This window comes from Coloeus monedula (genome assembly GCF_965178545.1).
Source record: "Coloeus monedula genome assembly, chromosome: 14".
Lineage (NCBI taxonomy): Eukaryota > Metazoa > Chordata > Aves > Passeriformes > Corvidae > Coloeus > Coloeus monedula.
The window spans coordinates 3,470,405-3,492,397 of NC_138794.1; the positions used below are offsets into that span (position 1 = coordinate 3,470,405).

At 45.1% G+C, this 21,993-nt stretch overlaps 1 protein-coding gene and 1 long non-coding RNA gene across 6 annotated transcripts; one reads left to right on the forward strand and one right to left on the reverse strand.

Moving 5' to 3' along the window:
• Positions 1-182: 182 nt before the first annotated feature.
• Positions 183-3,646, forward strand: LOC309578302. Its single transcript, XR_014226820.1, has 3 exons — positions 183-472; positions 1,417-1,486; positions 2,463-3,646. It is a non-coding gene; the product is annotated as an uncharacterized lncRNA (long non-coding RNA).
• Positions 3,494-21,449, reverse strand: FSD2 (fibronectin type III and SPRY domain containing 2). Of its 5 annotated transcripts, none has more exons than XM_082290831.1 (13): positions 21,347-21,449; positions 16,945-17,746; positions 16,770-16,865; positions 15,499-15,732; positions 14,193-14,215; positions 13,086-13,207; positions 11,938-12,093; positions 11,049-11,183; positions 10,147-10,300; positions 9,625-9,758; positions 7,909-8,041; positions 5,646-5,822; positions 3,494-4,923 (listed from the first exon to the last, which is right to left on the reverse strand). In XM_082290831.1, the coding sequence occupies exons 2-13, from the start codon at positions 17,704-17,706 to the stop codon at positions 4,671-4,673; spliced, it is 2,379 nt and encodes a 792-aa protein (XP_082146957.1). In that variant the 5' UTR covers positions 17,707-17,746; positions 21,347-21,449; the 3' UTR covers positions 3,494-4,670. The 5 variants fall into 5 exon arrangements, with proteins under 5 accessions (XP_082146957.1, XP_082146955.1, XP_082146956.1 ...); XM_082290829.1 differs by lacking the exon at positions 21,347-21,449 and adding an exon at positions 19,671-19,806; XM_082290830.1 differs by lacking the exon at positions 21,347-21,449 and adding an exon at positions 19,683-19,805.
• Between the last annotated feature and the right edge of the window lie 544 nt (positions 21,450-21,993).

A 21,993-nucleotide genomic window follows, 5' to 3' on the forward strand; every position in this document is an offset into this window, starting at 1 on the left:
TCGAGCGGTCTCTCCCCGTCCGGGGCACTATCCCGGCCCAGGCAGTGGGAGGGAAGGAAGGAAGGCAGGTGGGAAGGCAGCGCCCGCCCTCTCCCCGCCCTCTGTCAGGGCGCACCGGCCCCGCCCGCGGCTCGGGAAATGGCGGCGCCACGAGGTGAGGCGGGCGGATCTCGGGGCGGGGGGACCCGGCCCCGGCCCCGGCCCCGCTCCTCTCGGCCGGGCTGAGGTGTCAGGGGCGGCCGGCCGGCAGCGGGAGAGCGGCGGAGCTCGGGCACGGCCTCGCTCGCTCGTTCGCACAAGGAAGGGCCCTGTCGCCGTGCGGCCGGAGGCCCGGCCTGCCCGCGGCTGTGCCCGTGACCCGCGTGTCCCTTGCAGGAGATGCCGCTGTGATGCACGCCCCGCATGGGAGCCCCGCGGCTGTCGCCGGGCCGGGGCCCCTGAAGAGGCGCTCCCGCCCGTGCCCGGGGCCCAGGTGAGCGCTGCCCGCCGGGCCCGCTGCCGCCCGGGAGGCGCTGCCCCTGGGATTGGTTTCGTGAGGTAGCCCGAGACCCGCTACTGCAGCCTTTCTAGGGCTGTTTAGGCCACAGCTTCGCGTCTGGAGAAACACGCTTTTATTTAGCTCCAGCTGTGGGATGAGCACCCTTTTGGCAGAGGGTGCAGCCCTTACAGCCATTTTATGAAGCAGTTTAGGTCTCAGTATCGCTTCCATCAGAGCAAGTAAAGCTTAAAAAATAAGCCTGTTTGGAAAATGTTTAAGTAAGGGGGGCTGGGACAGCTGAGTCCCAGTATATATTGGCAGCTGAGCACACCACCATAAACGCGATGGAGAGAAAATTCAGCAAAAAGGCAGTGTTGTGTCTTGGACTGGCCCAGGACTGCAGAAGAGTCTGAACAGGAAGCGAAGCCTCCCCTTTGCATGGTCCCTGGCTGCTTCGCTGTGCGCTGCTAATGAGCGATACTGCTTACTGTCGGGAAACAGGTGGACAGTAAAAAGATTCAGCTGAGTGTGAAGATGGGAATAGGGAATTGCCTTCTTGGCTGAGTGGTTAGGCTCTGCAGTCTACTTTAGGAGAGCTCAGTCTGTTCTGAGACTTTTCAGGAGTTTCTTGTGGAGATTGATCTGGAGGACTAAGAAAGTGGAGCCAGTGGCATTATATTGACTCCACTGATACTATCCTCCTAAATTAAATGGTGGAAGAACAAGGCCTGCCTGTGAGATAAAGTCAGGACCTACTTGATCTACCAACAATGTTTTAATGGCCATGAGAGGGAGTGAATTCAAAGTCATGTATTTCTGTAGTAAAAGGTTGGGTGTGTTTGATTTGAATCTACGTTAAACTGTGTTTCAGGGCTGTTGTGTTGTTTCTTGCATTTGTGCTTTGGATTTGTGTCTCACCTGTGTGGTTTTGCTCACAGGCCCTTTGGTCCCTTTGTCCCCGGCTGCAGCACTGGGTGAGGAGGGACACTGGACGTGCCTACTATGACGGTAACCAGTTTGAAAACTGTTTTTAGCCACAGAAACCTGTGTGAGACCAGTGTTGCCTTCTGAAAGGGCTTCACGTGATGCCCACCAGTGGCAGCAAGGTGTATTTGAAATCACAGGGAATTGGAAAAAGGGATCCTTCTCTGGCCCACCCTGAAGAGGTTTGGGCAGCCCTGGCAAAGTCCCCAGTTCGCTCCTGGGGGAGGCATGGTTGGGGGCGTCCTGTCCTTTGGCAGTTCCTGATACTGCAAGTTGTGCAGGGATGCCTGGATCACTGCTGCACATGAAGACTGCCTGTGGGCTTCAGCTGGGCAAAACTGAGCTTTAGGCATGAGCTTCTGTCCTTTGCAGAGGATAGATTTTGCTGTGTGCCAGTAAATGCACATAAGGAAAAGGAACAGGAAAACGATGACCCAACAGGTGCCAGGAAAAATGTATCTCGCAGCACATAGTGTTAGAGACAAGGACACCTCATTTTTAACTGACTGTTGCCCTTCCATATGATGTAGTTCAGCCAGAGTTCCTGTATACAGGCCAGAGGTAAGAACTGGTTTTGCCTCATCTGAGATACCTTTCAATGCAGAGAAGTAGGTCTCAGATCAACAGCTCAACACAGTTCTCCAAGTTGAGTGCTATACTCTGGATTCCAATAATCTGAATACACTTGGTGAATAAACTGAATACAGAGAGATACAGGATTGATATGAACTTAGTAGACCTCTGTAGTGGAAGTCATGGCCTCCCTGGAAAGGATTTATATAGAGATTGTTCAGACCAACAGCTGGTTTTAAGAAACACAAGTTGTCAAGTTTCCTTTGTTGTATAAATATTTAAGTGACTGGGTTGGGATTCCTGAGGGAGGAAAAGCTTGGGTTAGTGCCAACAGGTGAAGCTTTTATTAAACAGGAACATACAAACTCATTTCCCTTTCTCTTTTTAACCTAGAGGCCAATTATTGTGTATTTGTTCTTTTTTTCAGATAGTTCCGTCACTGTCTTAGCTGTCCTGTACCATGCCTGGTGATGACCATGGTGTCATTCAGACTGCTCTGTACTCAGCTTCCTGGCCTGCATTTTCCAGTAGATTCACCAAGCTGGCAACATAACAACGGAGCTGTTTGGTACCTTGGAGTCCCACTGCAAGGGTGTCTGAGCACCTCGCATTTGGCCCAGAAAATCTGCCCTTGCACAGTCCAGCGAGAGGGTTGTGAAGTCCTGGGGACTGCCGGTTCAGTTCACTACTTGGAAAGTATTTTGCCAGGTTACAGCTCTGGTTTAAACACTTGAGGTGAAAGCTGGTGGTGGGGAGTGGAGTGGTGGGTTCACCAGCAGCCTTTGTGCATTAAAGGCTCTGTTTGGAGATTCAGACGTCCTCATACCTCTGCTCTGATACCTGTGCGTTACACTCTTTCAGGTATCGACTTGAAAATACGAGTGGGGCTCTAGTTTTGGCTGATAGGGGTAAAACTTGTTCCAGTGGGTGGAAATTGGACCCAGAGTCAAGGAGCACATTTTTAAGCAAAGAGTGGTGCTTTCTCACCACTTCAATGCTCTGCACAGGAGCTGTACCATAGAGCTGCTGTTCTCTGGGATGGCTGTGCCAGCATCAGCAGGGCACACATGGCCACCTCCTGCCCTCTGCACTGGCAGTGGTTGCTGGCTGAGTCACTTGTTCCTGGTGGACACAAGCTGCTCTGCTCACTGGCAGACATAGCAACTGAAAGTCTCTGGCCTGCTTACAGCAGGTCTGACAAAGTGACCATAACAACCTTTTCTGCCCTGAAAATACCTTAATTCCTGGTAGGTTAAGAAATTACCCTGTGTGGTATAGCTCAGTGTTGCTAAACCCATCTTCTTTTGAGGCTTGTGAAACAAATATCCAAGAGCAGATGGTACTAATCACTGCTGTAGCAACATATTCAGCTCCTGTTTTTGTGGTTTCTAAAGGCCTGTTTTGGCAAGACTTGTTAAAAGCTATTTGAGGAAGAACAGACAAGCTTTTGACACACAGTTCTATGTAAAATCTCTTCAGTTTTGCCAACGGTGTTTATTTGTAGAGACCCTGCATATTGTAGAGGCCACTGCCTGTTCCTGGCTATTCCCCAGAATGGAAACTTGAACCAATGATTTTTGTAATGAATGTGCAATAAATCTGTGGTAAAGCTTCTCTGTTAATGACTCTTGATTGAGTTCAGGTAGTTTTGACATACACAGATGAGGCTGTTTAGAGCTGGCCAAGCTTGCTTGACAGGCAGGGCCTGTCTTAATTGGTGTCTGGGAATGAAACCCAAACAAGGATGTCTCAACTGCGTGCTGGGCCAGAGTCCTTCCAGCCCCACTGGACACCCAAAGCTTCAAGGGCACAGCATTGGAGTGGAATTCTTCAGTGCTGAGGAGAACAGATCTGTGAGCGTGGAGGGAGCATACAGCCAAGTGGAGGAGAGCATAGCCAAAAAAGAAGCGGCTAAAAATGTTGCTTTAGGTTGCTCTGTAAGGGCAGTCAAGCACTGCAAAAAGCCTGTCTTATCTTATTTTCCCAGGATGAATGCATGAGAAGCATGGACATTGTGTAAAAATGGCTTGCATTTGAGACTAGTGCAGGCTTGGGTATTGCAGAAAGCATCACTGGGTGTGTAGGCACTAACAGGTCACACATGGGGGAGGTGTGTTTGATTACCTTGTGTTACAGACTTCATGTAGCAACAAGAACACTTGATGGGGAGATCAGCTTCCTGGCTGGAGTGTGTTCAGCTCCAGCAGCTGTACAGTGATTATGCCTTTTGCTACTTTTGTTTTTCTTCAAGTTATTAGCTCTTGAGTAGACTCAGGAGTAGAATTAACTATTGCTTTGGAACTGGGGAGTTCAGGTGGGTGTTGGGGGAACTGTGATCCAGCTGCCAGTGCTGCATGGTGATAGTGTCACTTCTGAGAAGGATGGTATCCATTTCTAATGAGAATTCTGGGATGCCAGTAGAGCTTGTGACCACGGTGGCTTTCAGCTAAGATCCTTCCCAAGAGGATGTAAACTCCTAGGGGCTCAGGCCTGGCAGCTGGTTTGCATCAGAGTTGCTTTGCTCTTACTATTGGGAAACAGCTGGTTTATATGGAGTATGATGGAGCAGTTAATGCTGAAAGAGAGCATTGTTCAGTGCAGGTTCCACGTAGGTGTGGTAGCTGCAGAACACAGGTTATGGGAGGGCAGTCCATGGGGGTGTTGTAATTCCAGTATGTATCCTTAAGATACCAGGTGTTTCCAGTGCAAAGCAGGGGTGTACGTAATGCTGGAAGTGTGAGTTGAATGTGTGAAGGTGCTGGGCAATATCTGCATTGAAAAATGACAGTCTGCAGTTCTCGTAGTCCAGCAGGATGCCAATCCTTCTGGGAGGAATAGTAATTCTGATGTCAGGTGTCATCCCACTGTGCAGGAATTCATACTTGTGCCTGTAGGCAAGAAACACAAAAGAGCTGAAGGCATCCTGGCTGCTGTCAAAGGGAAGCACTTGCTGCACACAGGTGCCCAGCTTGCTCACAAGAGTCAAAGGCGGTGATGTTAATGTGCCAGTGTCCACAGCAGAGCCAGCAGTGCAGCTGAGGCATGAGGGGAGCTGGCATTTCTGCAGGCAGGTATGACATACTGCCATAGGTAGGACAGAGATCAAAAACAGTTGGGTATAGCTGGGTTTAGCCAGATACGTTGTTTCTGGGCTACACGGATCTTTTACCCTCTGTCTTCCCCCTGAGGTTTTGGTAACGTTTACAGTTAAATTCTGCATCTCAGATTTTATTCTGATTTGTTCCTGGAACTGCCTGTTTCAATGTGACAACGTCTAATTTCAATGACACTGTACCACAGAGACCCTTCAGCTTGATTCACTAGCACTGTCTCAGAGTCAACGGAACTGGGTGCCTCAAAGATGCAAAGCTGCAAAAACACAAGTTCTGAAGCAAGAAAGTTGGACAAAATAACCCATGCCAAATGCCTCTGTAAAAAAGCAGGAGGATTTGCTTATCCTTCCAACACCAATTTACAGTGATAACGCTGGAATATCAGAGGTGCCTGGTGCCTGGTCTGAGCCAATACAAAATCTCTGGCTTCTCTGCTTCCCTGCCTGCAGGTGTAAGAGGTGTCCCTGTCAGAGACCTGCAGCCTCCACAGCCCTTACCTTGAGGGTGTGATGATGTGCCTCATGCACCAGGATGAGTTGTTTGCCCCCAGGTGACCATGTCTCGGAGTGTTCTCAAAAGCCACACCAGTTCTGTACTCTGTATCTTCCTCAACTTCCACCTCCCAGTAATGCTTGCCTGGAAACGGGATCAGACTGCCCAGGATCGCAATACATCTGTGGGAGACAGGAGGATGTGTTTTGGCAGGGCCTCTCTATAATGCCCTTTACAGCATTTAGATAGGTTCAGGTATGTATGTACCTGGACATTACATAGCAATAAACAAAAGCCACTTTTCCTGTCTCCTTAGCAGTGCTGTGTGGATTTTTGACTCCAGTGAATTCCTCATGCTGAGGAGCTGACGCCCAGCCTGCAGGTTTCTTTGTGACACCTGCCCTGTTTTTACTTGTGGGTTGCTTTGTATAAATGAGTGTCCTGGGCACTTCCAGGAAGAGGGAGAACAGCATCCTATACTGCCTGGGTTTTCTAGGAAAATTATTACTTGTTAAAAAAGAGAAGGCTCTGGTGAACCCCAGCATAGCAGGGGAAAAAAGTCTACAGATTTTGCATTTTCTTTCCAAACATCGCAGGGTTTTGAATGTTACTCACCATTAGGAACAGAGCACTGTAACAGCATGAAGTTCCTGGGGCACCTGGGGAGGAGGGAACCTGTCTATGCTGTGTTTGGAGAGATTAGGAAGAATTGAACATGGTAGGGGAACTTGTAATATGCTGGTACCTGGGCCGTGAAATGAATGATAGGAACGATGCGGAAAATAACTCTTTTGAAAGTTGTGTGATAGAGACAAAGACAATGTGCTACAGAGAGACCCTGCAGCTTGATTTACTGGCACAGTCTTGGAGTCAAAGGAACTGGGTGCTTTGAAGATGCAAATGTGCAAAAACACAGGTTCTGAAGCAAGACAATTGGGCAAAATAACTCATTCCAAATGCTTCTGAAACACTCTAAGGTGGGAACATGAGTCCTGTAAGATTACACCTCAGCTTTTTCTCGGGGAAAGTACATGGTGTATTAGCTGTCATTGTCAAGGGGGACAGCAGGTTTCAAACACGTACAACTTTTATGTTTCTATGGTAGTGTCTAAAGTTGTAAGTTACAAAAGAAAAGGATGTTGCTGGCAGACTGAGCTCTTCTAGGCAATGCTGAGAGAGAGCTGCACTCAGCATTTGGAGGGCCTGGTGTGTGAGGATGGGCATGCACAACACAATAGCTGTACTCTGCCTCTGCAGCTGCACTTGCTTAGAGTCAGTGTACAGTTCATTCCAAGTGCATGTAAATGTCTTGGGAACAGCTTAAAGGCTGCTGAAATCAGGACTCAAAGGGGCTGTGTTGCTACTGCTTGAGAAGGAAAAGGAATGATGCAAAACGGATGGGTAAACATCTGTGAACAAAACATGACCGTAGTAACGAGAGCTGCAAAGTCACCAAGGCAAACCTGGGCTGCACTGAAGAAGCTGCCACGGTAGGAAATACATCAGCCTTTAGGAGACCACAGAAACTTCAGAAAGAAGAGTTTGCCATGTAATTTCCTTGCAGTATAAATGTTAGGCATGAGAAGTTCATGTGAAAGTTCATAGTGGTACCAAAACCTCAGCCTTCAAATGAGATGAGTGCCAGTTCTGGCTGTTGACATGAAACATAAAAGAATCCTGTAGAAGTGGGATGAAATCCCGTTTAAGATTACCCTGATGGCTTTAATGAATAGGATCACCAGTCTCCCAACTCTGTTCTACCAAGCCCTCTAGTAACACTGCATTTCCATGGAGGGTCTAAGTTGTAGACTTGTATTATCCTGGGATGCAGATGCCTATCCTGGTTATATGGTGTTTCTGTGGTTTTGACTGGAAATAGGCATTTTGGAAAGCTTAGTCTCTCACTTCAGTGGCAAAGGGCCTAATTATTTTTTAAAAGTAATACCTGTTGGTCCAAATAGTATCAGTTATATTTTTCAGCAAGAGGTAAGTTTTCGGATCCCTCTCCTTTCCTTAGCATTTGTTATGGCACCTAAATACCTGTTCGAATTTAGCTCAGTGTGCCAGACATGTAAGTAGGCTTGTACATAATTGTGGCTGCTGCATCTGTAATCCTCTTTAAGAACTTGCTTTATCTTCCAAGTTCCAAAGAGCAGCTGGAGAGAGAGATTTCAACTCAAAAAATTAAGCAGAGCTGCTGAAAGCCCCATTAGACATTTCCTGGCACCTGTTAAAAAAAACCGAAGAAACTGAAATGCTTCTGTATACCTTGTAAAGCTGTTATCATAGACAGGCAGATCACACTCTGGGTTTTCCAGTTCATCACATGAAATGGTAAATCCATCATCTAGAATTGCCAGTAAAGGATGGGCTGTGTCCTCATTAAGGTAGAAGCAGGTGCCTGCAAGAGAAAATGCCTGAGGATAACTCCAGTAATTCCTTATAGCATTAGGATTTGCAGCAAGGGTATGAAATGTTTGGGTCCACAAAGAGATTCACCAACGCTCTAGAAAGAATCTGTGGCTGATATTGAGAGGACAAGATAATTTTAAAGTTTTTCTAATAAATGGGTGTTTTACAGCTTAACACTGTTTAGTTTCAGCCTTATGAAAAGCAGGGGACTTAGCATGGTTTTGAACCCCTCCAGGGCTCAAAGCTGCAGGCATTGTGCAGGAAGTAGCTGTTCAGAGATGAGGGGTCATCCCTGCAATGGACTGTCTGGTTTCAAGTAATCTATTTTTAATCACTGAAATGAGAAAGGGGGCTTAAAGGAGCCTCCATGGCCTCACACATCCACATAAATGCTGGGCACAGTTTGAAGAGAAAGGATCCCTCATGCTTCAGCACCTCCCTGGTCAGATGAGCCCTCAGAGAGGTAAGTCCAGCCCAGGATACAAATGCTTCTGCCTTTCTCCCTGCAGAAACTTCACAGAGCAGGTCTGATGCACTGGGCCCTGAGGAGCAGCCACGAGTGGCACAGCTGCTGTGTGTACTTGGTGCTTGTTTATCCACCCCAGAAAGGATCAAAGGCCATTCCCAGTGTTGGAGGTGGGTTCTTGCAGCTGACAGATCAATTTGCATCAGCTGTTTGCATAATGTGGACTCCGAAAAGATAAATCTCCCCATGGTAATCCCAAATGAAATCATTGTAATCAAACTGCAAGTTACTTCATTGCAAATACAATACAAACAATGACAGGGCAATTACAGGCATGTGCTGCTGAAAACAAACACATGCTGTGCAAACAGAATGGGCAATTTCAAATATTGAGTTTGATTTAAGCAGTTGGAATACACACAAACGATGGTAACACAATGACCGTCTTCCTCTCCAGGGATTTAAGGATGAGCATTTCTTTTCTGTGGCGTCACTGCTGTGTGGCAGACAGTTTTACTGAAATATAACCTTGTGTGGTCATCTTGCTGAACAAATACAATTTGCAAATCTCTCACAGAAGGTAAGGGCAGAAGAGACACAGGTAAGGTGTGAACATATCTGGGAGTGGTGTGGGAGATTTGAGATGAGCCAGTGAAGTTGCAGTGTCATTGCAGCAGTGGTGAAGGTGAGCACTGCTGTCTGCTAAATGGCTCTAGAAAGTGCTGTCTCAGCCATACTTTCCAGCAGCAGCTTCACTACATGGTATCTCTGAAGTAAAATCACACTACAACTTTCCTCACTGGTGTGTCAGTGCTTTGCAGGCTGGCAATATGTGGGCTTTGGGTTGATACTGTCTATTAAAATGTTTAGAAATTAGTAACTTTCAAGTATCAAATGTATCAGACAGCAATAATATAAATTACAGAGCTAAAGCAATGCACTTACTGTCACAAGAAGTTGGTTTTTTGATTCCTAAAAGGTTACCAGGTGTGTAATTAGATGAAAGAGATTAGGACCTGGTCCAGAGGCCATCGAAACCAGCAGGAATCTTTCTGTTAAGGTAATGCTACAATAGGCTGCTGGAGTTGTTCCAAGCTGTACAGTACCTGTGGTGTGTATCAGGACAGGTTCACTTCTTTCACTGGAGCCACCCAGGTTTTGGGCTCTGACACAGATGTGATACTTTTGAGTTGGCTGGAGGTGAATTAGGACTTCACAGTTAGGGATTCCAACAATAGATCTACAGAAAATAAATCCATGGAAAATGATAGGGTAGAGAACAATAATCTTTGAGATTATTTTTCTGAGCAACAAAGAAGAAATTACACCTCTCTTGTAACCCATCAACAACATTTTACCTTGTACTGTTGTCAGTAGCAGGGCAAGAGAGAGTCTGTGGCAGACTGCAGATTTTTACATTTTACATTTGCTTCTGCCCTTTTCCCATACCCATAATTCTCATATAGTAATTTTTTATTCACATTTATACAACTAGTTTTACTAAGAGGATTATTTATAAATGTCAATTCACCAGAAGGTCATGGGTCCTTTCTTAGTCCTATCAGATGCCACATGATTGAAATGGTTTCATCTCTACAGGTCATGGGCTCAATAGAAGAGTAACTCACTCAGTAATAGTATCATCATTTTCTTCATCTGTCAGCTTGGACAATTCAACCGTGTAGGAATCAACAGGGTTAATGTCTCTGGATTCCCAGCACACCAGTGCTGCATTTTCACAGCTTCGGATCTTTTTACTCTTTATGGTAGGTGGTGAAGGAGCTAAAAAGTAGGTAAAAGAACAATTCTAAGCTGTTGCTTGAAGATGTTTGCAACCAACACGATTTGAAGACTTAAAAAAATAGAAAACCATTGTTTACTAATACTGTATAGTTAAAGAAACCTGCCTCCCCAATGGACAATAAACAGCAGGTAGAGTGATTGACAGTACTAGTTAAAGGCTTCATTTGGACTATAAAGGTTCCAAGAGAATTAAACAGAGAAGTAACATAAAGACTGATTACACAGCTGTTTTCTATCATTAGTTTTATCTTTGTCATAAAAGTGAATCTCTTCTCTGTTCTGAGATGTCAAAGATATCTGGAACAAGTATTTGAAGGTCTCACACTGACTTGCTCAATCTGATGTCAGGATTTCACACAATGTCCTTGACTGCACTGCAGTTAAAAAGAACAGCATAACAGGTGAATCCACAAAATACCTATAGGCCAATAAAAGAAGAGCTGGCATTCATCTGTCAGAACCAGGAAACTTGAACCTTATTCACAGCTGGTCTACATGCTTGCATTTAAATAAGTTATTTTGTCTCTCTGCTTCTGTTTCTTCCATTCTAAAACAGGGACAATTGACATGACAGGCTCTCCAAATAAAAGTAAGGAATTCCCATGCAGTCAGTAGGCATACATCAGAAGAAAGAAAGTGCCCAGAAAGCATTACTGGCATAAAATTCAGAGATGATTTTGAATTTCACTATGAAGGTCACAAAGTCATATGAATAAAATATTTTTACCTGTTACATAAACTGCTCTTTCACTTGGTGGACTGATACCAGAGGCATTTAAAGCACTGACCCAAAATTCATACTGTGTATTTGGCACCAGATCAGTGATGGTACAGTATGTTTCTTTGACTTTCAGTGTATGCTCTGAAATGACAACAACAAAGCATTTACAGTGCCTTTACACAGTTGCCCACTCTTCCCCAGAGCTGCATCACATCGTGGAGTTGGGGTGCATTGTTTTGTGTGCTGGGTCCAAGAGAGCTCCTCGTGCTCCACATCCTTTGAGCAGCTGTCACACAGTTTTACAATGCCTCCCTCTAAAGCAGCATAAATCAGATGGGACAAAAGATGAAGCTATTTTACTACTCATTTCTCATTCTTCATCCTATAAAATTTGGATAGCTTCTGCTTTTCTTTCTCAACTGGCCATTGGCACTCTACTGGCTTCCACTTTTGAAGGTTCTTTGTATGCCTGTGCATCTTAGGGAGTTACAGCCTATTACTAGCACTAAGATAAGCTGTAAAATCATCTGGGGGTTTCAGTGGGTGTGCTGGTGATATGATGATTTGCTCTTTTAAAATACTGTGCTTTGCTGTGGATGCAGCACGTGTGTCTAATGCAGTCCCCACCCTCCAGAAATCCTCCTGACTCCATCCACTGTCCCCTTCCCATTCCTGCTATCCCTGCTGCTGCCATGTCCTGTCTTTGCTCCTGTGACTGGTCCTGCTGCAGCTGGCAGCACGGCAGACCTGGCAGGGGAAGAGGGACAAAGCAGATGGTGGTGGCAGATATGACAGTTTTGGTGGCAGAGTGCACAAGGCGTGCAGAGGCACTTTGGAATCAGCTGGGTTTGCCAATGGAGGGCTGAGGTGTCCCCTTGGGCCCAGGCCTCCTTACCTGCTTGCTCATCACTGTGCATCTCATTGCTCACTGGTTTGTAGCACAGCTGGTAGCACTCCACAGTGTCATCTGAGAAGAGGCCCCAGCAAACTCTCAGTGAGGTGCCAGTTGCTGCATTGGGAGCCTGTGGATTGATCACAGGGGCACAAGGAGCTGCAGAGGGGAAAACAGGTCAGTTTTTGAATGTATAATCATGGTATGTTGTACCTCTCCTCTCACACAGGTGTTTGCACAAAGCCTTGGCACTGAACAGGGTCATATTCTTCCCACATGGAGAAAAGTCAGGAGCTGACTCTGTAAACAGTTGCAGATAATAATCAGGTCGCTGATGTGTGAGAAGTAGTCTTGCTTCAAATCAAAGTCAAAAGAACAAAATAAATAAGCCTCAGCCTACCCCTTCTCTGTAAACTTGGCCTCCCCTGCTCTGAGGGCTGTTCCAGTGAGCACAACATCTGCCACTGCTGCCAACCACCCTGGGGATCAGGGAAAAGCTCTACAAGAAGGGGTCAGCAGCACAAGCAAACATGAACCAAATGCCATTTTATGTTAAGAAAAGAGAGCATTGCGTGTAAAAAAAAAGAATATTGTTCTTTCTGACTATTTGTGATGCACCAGAAAAGATTTAAAATTTTTGGGATTTTTTTTGGCTACTCAAAATTTGTTTATGTTGTGCTGTGGATTATGGGGAAAAAATGCTTGCTAAATAGCAGAGGAATAAGTCACTGAAATCTGTTTACCAAGAGAAGCTGTGTAAGTTATTTAAAATAGTCTGGGGTTCCTCTCTATTTTGTTCAAGCAACTACAAGGTAAGACAAGTTATTACCAACTAAGCATGCCTGACCCCTCAACAGAAGGGGGTAATCTTCATGAGTCTTCTAGGAAATCATGCAGCAAAAGCAAGGAAGTCCCAATTTAACAGTAATTCTGGTAATTTTATTTCAAAACAAATGGGAAAAAACATCCAAAAATATCTTCCAGCGTCTCTGTATATATAGGTAAACAACAACAACAAAAAAAAACTAGAAGGAAAACTAGGGAGAAGTTAATTCTGCCTTTGCAGATCTCCTTTAAAAGAAGTAATGCTTAATACATATCCTTACTTAAATGTAAATAGGTCTGAAATAATGATCAGTTAGGAAGAGTACCTGGAATAGCATTGATGGAGTTCATTAGTTGTTCAACTTCAGAGACGTCTATGACCCGCTCTTCAAACTCTGGCAGTGTTGAAAGCTCTAAATCCACTTCTTTCTTTAAGAATTCTTCCAGCCTGTAATTGTAGGGGGGAAAAAAAAATGAATAATTGGAAGTACCATAGTGTCAGAGATATCTGTCTATGATACCTATTGGTAAGAGAAAAAGAACAGCAGACTTCAAATTAACATCTATTTCCTAAAAAATAATTTCCAGTGTTTTCATAGCTATACAAGCTCAGCCTCCCTGTGCCTATAGGTTGGAGATACATGGCCATCAGTGCTCCAAGATGCCAAAGAGAGCTGGCTGCTGCTGGCACTGAGGGCCACCCTTGTGTGCCCTGCTCCTGCAGAGCTGGCTGCACACACCGTGCTGCCAGGGAGCAGGGGAGTGAGGTGTGCCAAGCACCTTGCTGTGGGAAGCACCCTATCAGCACCATACCTTTCCTTATTTTGAATTTCCACTATTCCTAATTCAGGACCTCATGGCTCCAGGTGTTGTAGATTTGAAAAAAAGGGGTATCTTTTCTACGTGTTTTCATGAACAATAACAATCAATTAAGAGGGTGATTCTTGCATGTGATTTAGCGTGCCCTAAAACTTCTTCCAATTGCTCCAAGATTTTTCAGTATCTGTTTTGAGCTCCCACAGCCTGACTTTCTACCCCACTATATTAATGCATGCATAAGCCTGTTAGAGTATATTTAGGGAGCTCAGTTTTAGTCTCATTTGTATCCAGAGCATTTCTTTTAAGAGCTTTAACAATCCTGTTTCTCAGTGAAATTAGTTCCTTATTACTAAGCTGAAAACACTGATTTATTCAGGCTCTAACTCTCCTTCCGGATTTCTTGAAATTGGATCCAAACAAGTGTTGAGTGTTAAGTTTCTTAGAGCAACTTCTTCTGATGCACTTTAAAACAAAAATACTAAATATTTCAGCAGCTCTAGTGGCTTAGACAACATTTGTGTGCCTGAACAAAGTCCAGAACACCCAAGTGTCTCCAGTAACCCATCCAATTAGCAGGAAGAAATGTGACACAAAATCCCAGACTGTGATACTACCTGTCAACCATGGTTACTGCTGCCTGTTGGGAAAAAAAGAGAGAGTGTTAAAGATAGAAAAGTCCAGAGTCAGACTACATCATGCTGTTGACCTGTCTTACATAAATTGCCCCAAATGCAGCCCTTGGAGTGAAGTAATTGGCTCTCACCCAGCACTGAGAACAAAGCCAGCCCGGTCTATTCAAATGGACAGATCCTGGCTGAATTTACAGTAAGATAATGAGCACTATCAGGTAGTCATCAGTGTCTGCCCATCTAGACTTTAGACCAATTCCTCCCTTGGTTGTCCGAAGTGCCAGCAGATCCCTCACAAACAAAAACCAAAATCAGCTGGGCAAAAGAACTCAGTGAAATGGTCTGCACTGGAGGGAGTCTGAGCAGTGCATGTAACTGGAAGGCAGATGTACAGTCCCTGGAGAAATCTAAGCAGCTGAGAGCTCATGACCAACAGGTATTCACTTCTTGATGAATAATGGTTCTTAGGAGTGATGTAAAACTGTTTACAAGCTAAGGAGAAAACACTGCAGAAAATCTTTGCATTTCAGAGATGCAGAGGAATGGGGAAAAGTCAGCTCACGTGAAGAACTCAGCAGGTTGGAGTCACACAGCAAACTGACCCACTGGAGTAGACTGGAAGTGTTATGAGATTTGTTTGTTGTCCAGTTCAGAAGTTACTGTCACTGTGCTACAGAAATGCTCCCACCCACCTGAGTCACAGGACAGCTCAGGTTAGAGCAATCACTCATCATCAGTGAAAACTCTCATTTTTTTCCAATTATTTTTCTACCTGCCAAAGAAAAATACCTTCTTGACACCACCTCAAGAGTGGGATTTCATCCATCACTTTGCAGGAGCTCTTGATTAGTTTGGAACCTCCTGTTCAGCTGAACTTTCCTCCAAAATGAGCAAGAATAGGAAACATCTTCTTAAGTGATTGCATCAGCCTGCCTGCTGTGAGCCCAGAATAGAGCAAGAGAGCTGAACCTGCACAAGGCAAGGAACACTAAGTGCTTCCAGAGTTTCCCCAGACAAGCATTTCAGCAAGATATCTTTTCTCTGAACTCCAGAGTGACTCACAAATCAATGAGCATCCAAATTACAAACTTCTGCTTCTGCATTTTGTCCCCATTGTGTTGCCCTACTAAGTCAATGCCACCATGCCAAGCAGCTGGAGCAGTGACAGCACCATGGACTGAGCATCCCAAATTCTCCCTAGCAATAAATCTGCTTGGGACTTCTCAGATAGGGACTACTTGCAAGCAGCAAAAAGCACTGAGAAGGGGCTTTGACAGTTAAAGCTCTTTACCTTCATAAATTCAGCTTTGTCATTTTCCAGGAAAAGCTCCTGGGTTTCATCTGTCAGCTCCTTGCAGGTGTCAAGATGTTTCCCACAATTGACCAGCTGCTCATACAGAGCTTCCAGCTTCTGCCTCTTCTCTTCTCCCAGTGCATCCAGCTGTTCTTCATACTTCTGAGCAAGCACTTGCACTGCATCGTTGTAATGCACCTCAAAGTTCTTCTCCTGCCTCCCAAAATTTTCCTGCAAGGCATTTGAGGGTTTGTAGCTTGGCATCAAGCCTGATCCATAGGTCATCCAGAGGAAAATCTTACTCTGGTCTGCCTAAAATTCTCCTTACCAGAGAGGTAATGTGTCATGATTTAATTCACAAAACTAGGACACAGTACCAGTACACAGAGGCTGTAATTTGACTAATGTGCATTTTTAGGGGTTTGCTCTGATAAGTCACCTCCAACGAGGCACAAAAGTGTTGGATTTTGTTCCAGGCATAAGAGCAACAGAAATTACAACAAGAACAATGATGTAAGGGAACGTAAACCCAGGGAGCACAATTAGGATATATCCCAGCCATAATCTCACAAGCGTTTCCACCAACACAGTCGAGCACATCCTTCCATGGAAGAAACCATGGCAACTCAGTGGGGTTCATGGATTTGTGCTGAGGGAGCCAAGCAGCTGGTATCCTCACTCACAGCTGGAAAAAGCATTAGGAAGGAAGATTTAAGGAGCAGGCAAGGCTTTACTGCCTCTGCTCAGGCACTGATGTCCTCCTGTGCCACATGCAGCAGAGAAAAGACCGTAGTGCCTTGAGTTATTGCTTCAGTTTGAACTTGCTGCCAGCTGACCTCCTTCCCCTGGGGCCAAGCTGACAGCAGCCGAGCAGGAGCACAATTCTTGAAGTCATCAGCTTGAAGCAACTGGTCCAAGGATTTGTCTGGATCTGACACTTCTGTGAATGAAGCTGAGGGAACACACTGCTGCACTCTGGATGGATAGTTAGATCACAGCTCTTTGGCCATTTAAAAGTAAGATGACATGAGTGGTGGCCACTTTATTTCTGAATGCAAATTATAAATGTGGTTTTACTAGCCCACTTGAAAAAATAATTAGGATGAGTTTTTCTGAGTACTTGAATCTAGGCAAACCCCAAGATAACTCTGTGCTCTGGTACTGTAAGTACTCACCTCATTAACAACTGAGCACTACGAATGTCAGTATGACTGTCAAAACTGTTTAGCCCCACTACCATAAAGTTAGCCTAAGAAAAAATGCCTTACCTCTACAGTGATGAAGATTTCCTCCAAATGGCTGGCAACATTTTCCATCTGAGCAATCTGTTCTTCCAACTTGCACATGTTTTTATGGATCTCCTCCTACAAAACACCCAGTGTGATTCTTACTATGTCTGAAAACAGTTTTAGAGGCACCACGGTACACCTGTGTTACTCTCACCTTTTCACTTTCCACGGCATTGGGGAGCTGAGCAACCTCGTGATCCTTGTGCTCACCAAATAGTTTGTCAAAAGCTCGGATTGGTATCTTGCAGGTAGAACAAAAAACATCTGCTGCTTCTTCCTCTTCCTCCTCCTCCTCCTCCTCACTGACAGCCTGACTGTTCCACTCATCTGACATGCCACCACTGCTTAGCCCCGCTCTGGACCATATGTTGCTCTCAGCCTCATCATCTGCTCTGGCTTTGCTCTGATTTTCACCTTGAGAAGCCTCATCAGGAAGTCCTTGTTGCTTTGTGCTTTGACTTGGATCTTTCACTGAAGACCTGCTTTTTGATGAGTTATATGTGGAGCCTTGTGATCCTGCTTTTTCTGTGCGAGCAGGTGGCCATCTGCTCTCCACCTTCTCCAGATGTCCTTCAAGAAGCTCAAGCTCTTTTTCTCTATCCTCATCAAGTCCATACATCTTAGCCAACTCTGCAACCTCCTTTTCCAAGTCATAGCCAGCTTCTTGCGGGCACTGAACTTTTTCACTACTCAATGCAAATTCCCTTCTTGTATCCCCCAGAGATCTGTCTCCTCGACCAGAGAGCTCTTCAGGAAAGATATCAAACCTTTCCTTTGATCCATAAAGATCCATGTGATAAAATATCAAACCTCCAGTCTCAGGGTCACTAGACTCTGGGACTGGTGGGGAAGCTGAAAGATCGCATGACTGGCCACTGGTCTCATAGTCTCTCTTGCTGCCAGATCTGGATGACATTGGTATCCTCAGCGAGGCTTCTGAGATGGTGAGTCTCAAGCTTGTAAAAGGTAAGAAAGATCTTTAGCTACATACTTAGATATCAAGCATGAGTTTTTCTTGCTTAAAAGTATATATATGGAATAGATTTGGCTGAGGACTGCTCAGGTCCTGGAGGTAGGCATGGGAAAGACCAAAGTCAGTACCTTCACTCTGTAAGTGAAGCTTCTGAAAGGAAGCCACAGAAAGCTTGTTTTTTTCTCACCTCAGTGCAAAGCACACCAGAGAGCTGTCTCTGGTGTGCACCCTCTTTTCTGAGGCTCATCTGTGACCCTGATGCCTGATTTCCAAACTGTGGACTAGTCCTGTCCTCAGCTCAACACTGTGACTGTGCTTCAGGCACAGTTAATGCTGTTCTGTGCAATTGGAAATGGCCTGGTTTGAAGTCTGTTCGCCCTTCAGCTGCTGTCAAGCATGTTTTCTGAACTGTCAGTCAGGCATAATGTAGAATGTCCTCTGTTGTGACCACTGATGCCACAGAACACATTAGTAAATGCCCTGAAAAGTCCTGTTCTGAATTTTTTAAGCTGCCATTCTTAATACTGAAACTTGAGTCCAGGTCTTGGGTCCTTTCTAAAAAACACTGCAGAGAAAACATACTGCCCTTTGGGGCTTCTCATGTGCTGTGAAAAATAGATATTTTAACATATGAAGCATACAGTAACTAGGGAGCAAGGCAGGGCATTGACCTCTGCACTGAGAGATGCCTGCTTTGACCCCAACCTTGCATATTTTGTCCATTCTGTGCAAGGAGGGAGGTGTGAAAAGAGCATGTGCACGTGACATACAAATCTGTATGATAAAGCAGATGCACATGGGACAACATTAAAAGTGCAAAGGCAATTTTAATGCTGATTCCCCAAGCCCACTCCTTCCAACCAGCCTGTATCAACAGCAGTGAAATAATGCTAGTACAGAGTCAGAGATCTCTCTGAGATGAAACCTCCCCGCAGTCCTCCACTGCTCACCAGCATGAATGGAATCATGGCTACAAAACTACTCAGATCAATTTCATCAGCAGTTTAGTACCAAAAGCAAAAGAGTTCTTGGAAAAATTTCAGCTGAATATCAATTAATCTGTAGTTACATCTAGTCCTAGCTAAGTGAAGCATATGAAAGCTTTAAAATCACTTTCTCACAGAACAAAAAAAGCCAAAAGATCGGTCAGACATCAATGTTACCAGAGCTTCTGGATAAGCTTTCACATAAGTTTGCTTTCAAACTACTTTTTATGATCTTTTTAGTTTTGAGTAGCTGCTATTTCCTCAAAGTTATTTCAGCAATACTTTACTAATTTTCCTGAGAATTGCTTAGCTAACAGAGTCAACACAATCAGTGACTTATTAGAAAGCAACTTCCCAAACCAGTGAAAAATACTGAGACATTTTGCACTCTCTGGTTTTATATCCCTGGCTGAGTCCAGCCTTACGGATCTGTAAGAAAACCCACACAGAAGTTCACCATGTGTCTTCTGGCACTGCAGACTTGGGTGTGGATTCTACAGCTAGCAATATCCTACTATAGACAAAAACACTGGTTAGGCAGAAATACTATTTATGCTAAAGGCAGTAAAATAAATCATGCAAATTCTAACATTTTATAAAGAGAAGAGGTCTTGACACATACCAGAAAATGTTGTCTGGCTCCCGCAAAGACTTTTTTCCCCATAATTATAACAATAAGGCTTGCTTTAGAAGCTACTACTAATTAGAAAAGTGAATTAACATGTAGTTTTCCTACCAAAATGAAATAAAATATATTAAAATAAGCATAATTAAGCTTGTCTGCAATCCTGCTGCCTAATTAAGATTTTCAGATGATTGCTCAGTGTTTGCTTGCTTTGCAGGCACAGATAAAATTACATGAAGCACGTTTAAGTCCGTGACCGTCAATTATCGTAAATAAACAACAAAGAATGTTACTACCTAAAAACTTGCCTTCTATCTTAGGACGTCATAAATTCTTCTGATAGCTCAGATGGCATCAAAGTTAACTTCTATTCCCCCTAGTAAAAATTAATTCATACGAAAGCAATTCCTTTCCACTTTCCTATGACTGCAGTTGGAAGACTTATTGCAGTAACCCTACCCTGCCTCTTTGCTCAGATAGGCACATGCCAGCAATGAGCAATGGCACAAATATAGATGTGCCCCAGCTGTCCTTCAGCAGCGTGCTACTTGAGTGTCACCAGGATGAATGTCATACACTGAGAAAAGGCTCTGAAGGTTGATTCCTGGATCTGAAGTACTTAGAACAGTTACAGAGCCCTCACTAAAGTCAGAGTACCCTCTCAGTTTTGGAGGTGGTATTAATAAACCCTGCAGAGCTCAGTCATTGCCTCTGGGTGTGATTTCCAAGGCTGGGGTGTTAGGCAGAGTATTTTGTGTGGGATACACGTGCAAACAACTCACATGGCTGGACATGTGCTTACAGAGTTGCACAACTTAGTGGAAGTATCTGTTCTGTTCTTTGCAAGCACTTACTGGTAAAGTCCTCTCTCAAATTAGCAGGAGCTTTTCTATGGGCTGAGTTGGAATCATGATCATATATTAGAAAAAAAGATTAAAATTTAGAATTTAGAAAAGAAAAATCATACTGTTGCGTATGCCTGTTATACATATGCATACATCCTCACCCTGTGTGTGTATGCCAGACCTCTGGAAAGCTAATTACAGTGAAGAAAGGGGCCAATGGCCCTGCTAGGGAGGTTTTCATAGACAAATATCCCTTCAGTCTGCGCTCAGTAGGGGTACACCTGATAAAAACCAGGCTGTGTATTACCACTGACTATTGTGACTGCTGTAGCACTCGAGCTTTGTGTATCTGCTCAAACCCACAGCTGCCCAGCACACACAGGCTGCTGCTTGTGAACACACTACTGAGCCAGCCTTGCTGGCAATACATTTTTAAGCACGTTTGAGAATGTTGTATTATATATGGCTTGAGCTCAGGGGATACCACAAGGGACAATGTCTATTAGATCTTGACACAGCTCTGCTTTTTCCTCCTTTTCCAATTATCTTGGTATCATTTCCTCACTTTTCTAGCTGTGCAATTGTTTGCTGTTTGGTGAGGAATCACAAGTTAATTGCCCATGTAGGCACGATCTCATTACCACTAACAGTGCTTCTATCATCTGTGAGATTAGAGTAGAAGTGTTTTCACAAAAGTGATGCAGCCCTTACTGAAACATTTACATTTATGCTGTCTGACAGATCTGATTAATTTTTCAAACGAGAGCTTATTTTTGCTTTGCGTTAAGCTACGCTACCTTGTAGACCTTAATTTCTCAAAAAATAAGCAGTGTCAGCTTTGCTGCCAAAGACTGGAATGTAACACTTGGTGGATAGTGAACTACATTCTACCTTGGACACAGGCCTGAATAAGAGAGCAGTGACACTGATCTTATTCATTCACACCGCTGCTCTTTGCTCCCCTTGGTGCCTGTGAGGCAGCGTTTGGGTGGCATTTATACAAAGCACGGTGACCTTGGGGCTGAGCTGGGTGTCAGGACAGGCACCCTTTGGCTGTTTGTGGGTGCAGGGCCCCAGGGTTCGGGTGCTGGCTCAAGGCAGCGTGGGGAAGGAATGTGGGGGTTTACCTGGCTTTGCAGAAAGCAACAACTCGTGGACTTCTGCGAGGACCACAGGAATGATGGCTTGGAGGAAAACTGCCCCTCAGGCAGCGGCATAAATGCAGGGCTGTGTTCCGTGCTCCCTGCCCACCGCTCCTCACAGAAACAGTGGTTTATTTCACAAAGCTTGCCCCTTCCAGTACCTGAAGGAAATACATAGGAAAGATGGGGCAAGACTATTTGCAAGAGCACGTACTGACAGGACAAGGGGGAACGCGTTCAAATTGAGAGTAGTTTTAGATTACATATTGGGAAGAAATTCTTTACTGGGCGGTGAGGGTGGCGAGGCCCTGGCACAGGGAAGCTGTGGTTGGCCCATCCTTGAAGGTGGTCAAGGCCAGGCTGGATGGAGCTCTGAGCAACCTGGCCTGGTGGAAGGTGTCCGCGCACACGGCACAAGGGATGGAACTCCACGACCCTGTGAAAATCAGGCTTTCCCAGGACCGCCCCTGTCGCACCTTTTACTGCAGCACTGTTTATTTTCCACGCCCGCCGTGAGGGCCGCCCTGGCCCCGCCTCCTCCTCGGTTCCGCCCTCTTTGGCCCCGCCCCCGGCCATGGTCACGCCCCCGCTCCCGCCAATGGGCGCGGGCGCTGCCCGTGACGCGCTCGCGG

What these genes read in the sequence shown, in the direction of transcription:
- FSD2 (XM_082290831.1), bottom strand. Translation starts at nt 17,706, where the DNA reads ATGTCATCCAGATCTGGCAGCAAGAGAGACTATGAGACCAGTGGCCAG. An exon ending in ACAAAGCTGAATTTATGAAG is followed by an intron (nt 14,216 to 15,498) that starts GTAAAGAGCTTT and finishes TTTTCCCAACAG; the next exon opens with GCAGCAGTAACCATGGTTGA. An exon ending in GCAGTAACCATGGTTGACAG is followed by an intron (nt 13,208 to 14,192) that starts GTAGTATCACAG and finishes CTACAATTACAG; the next exon opens with GCTGGAAGAATTCTTAAAGA.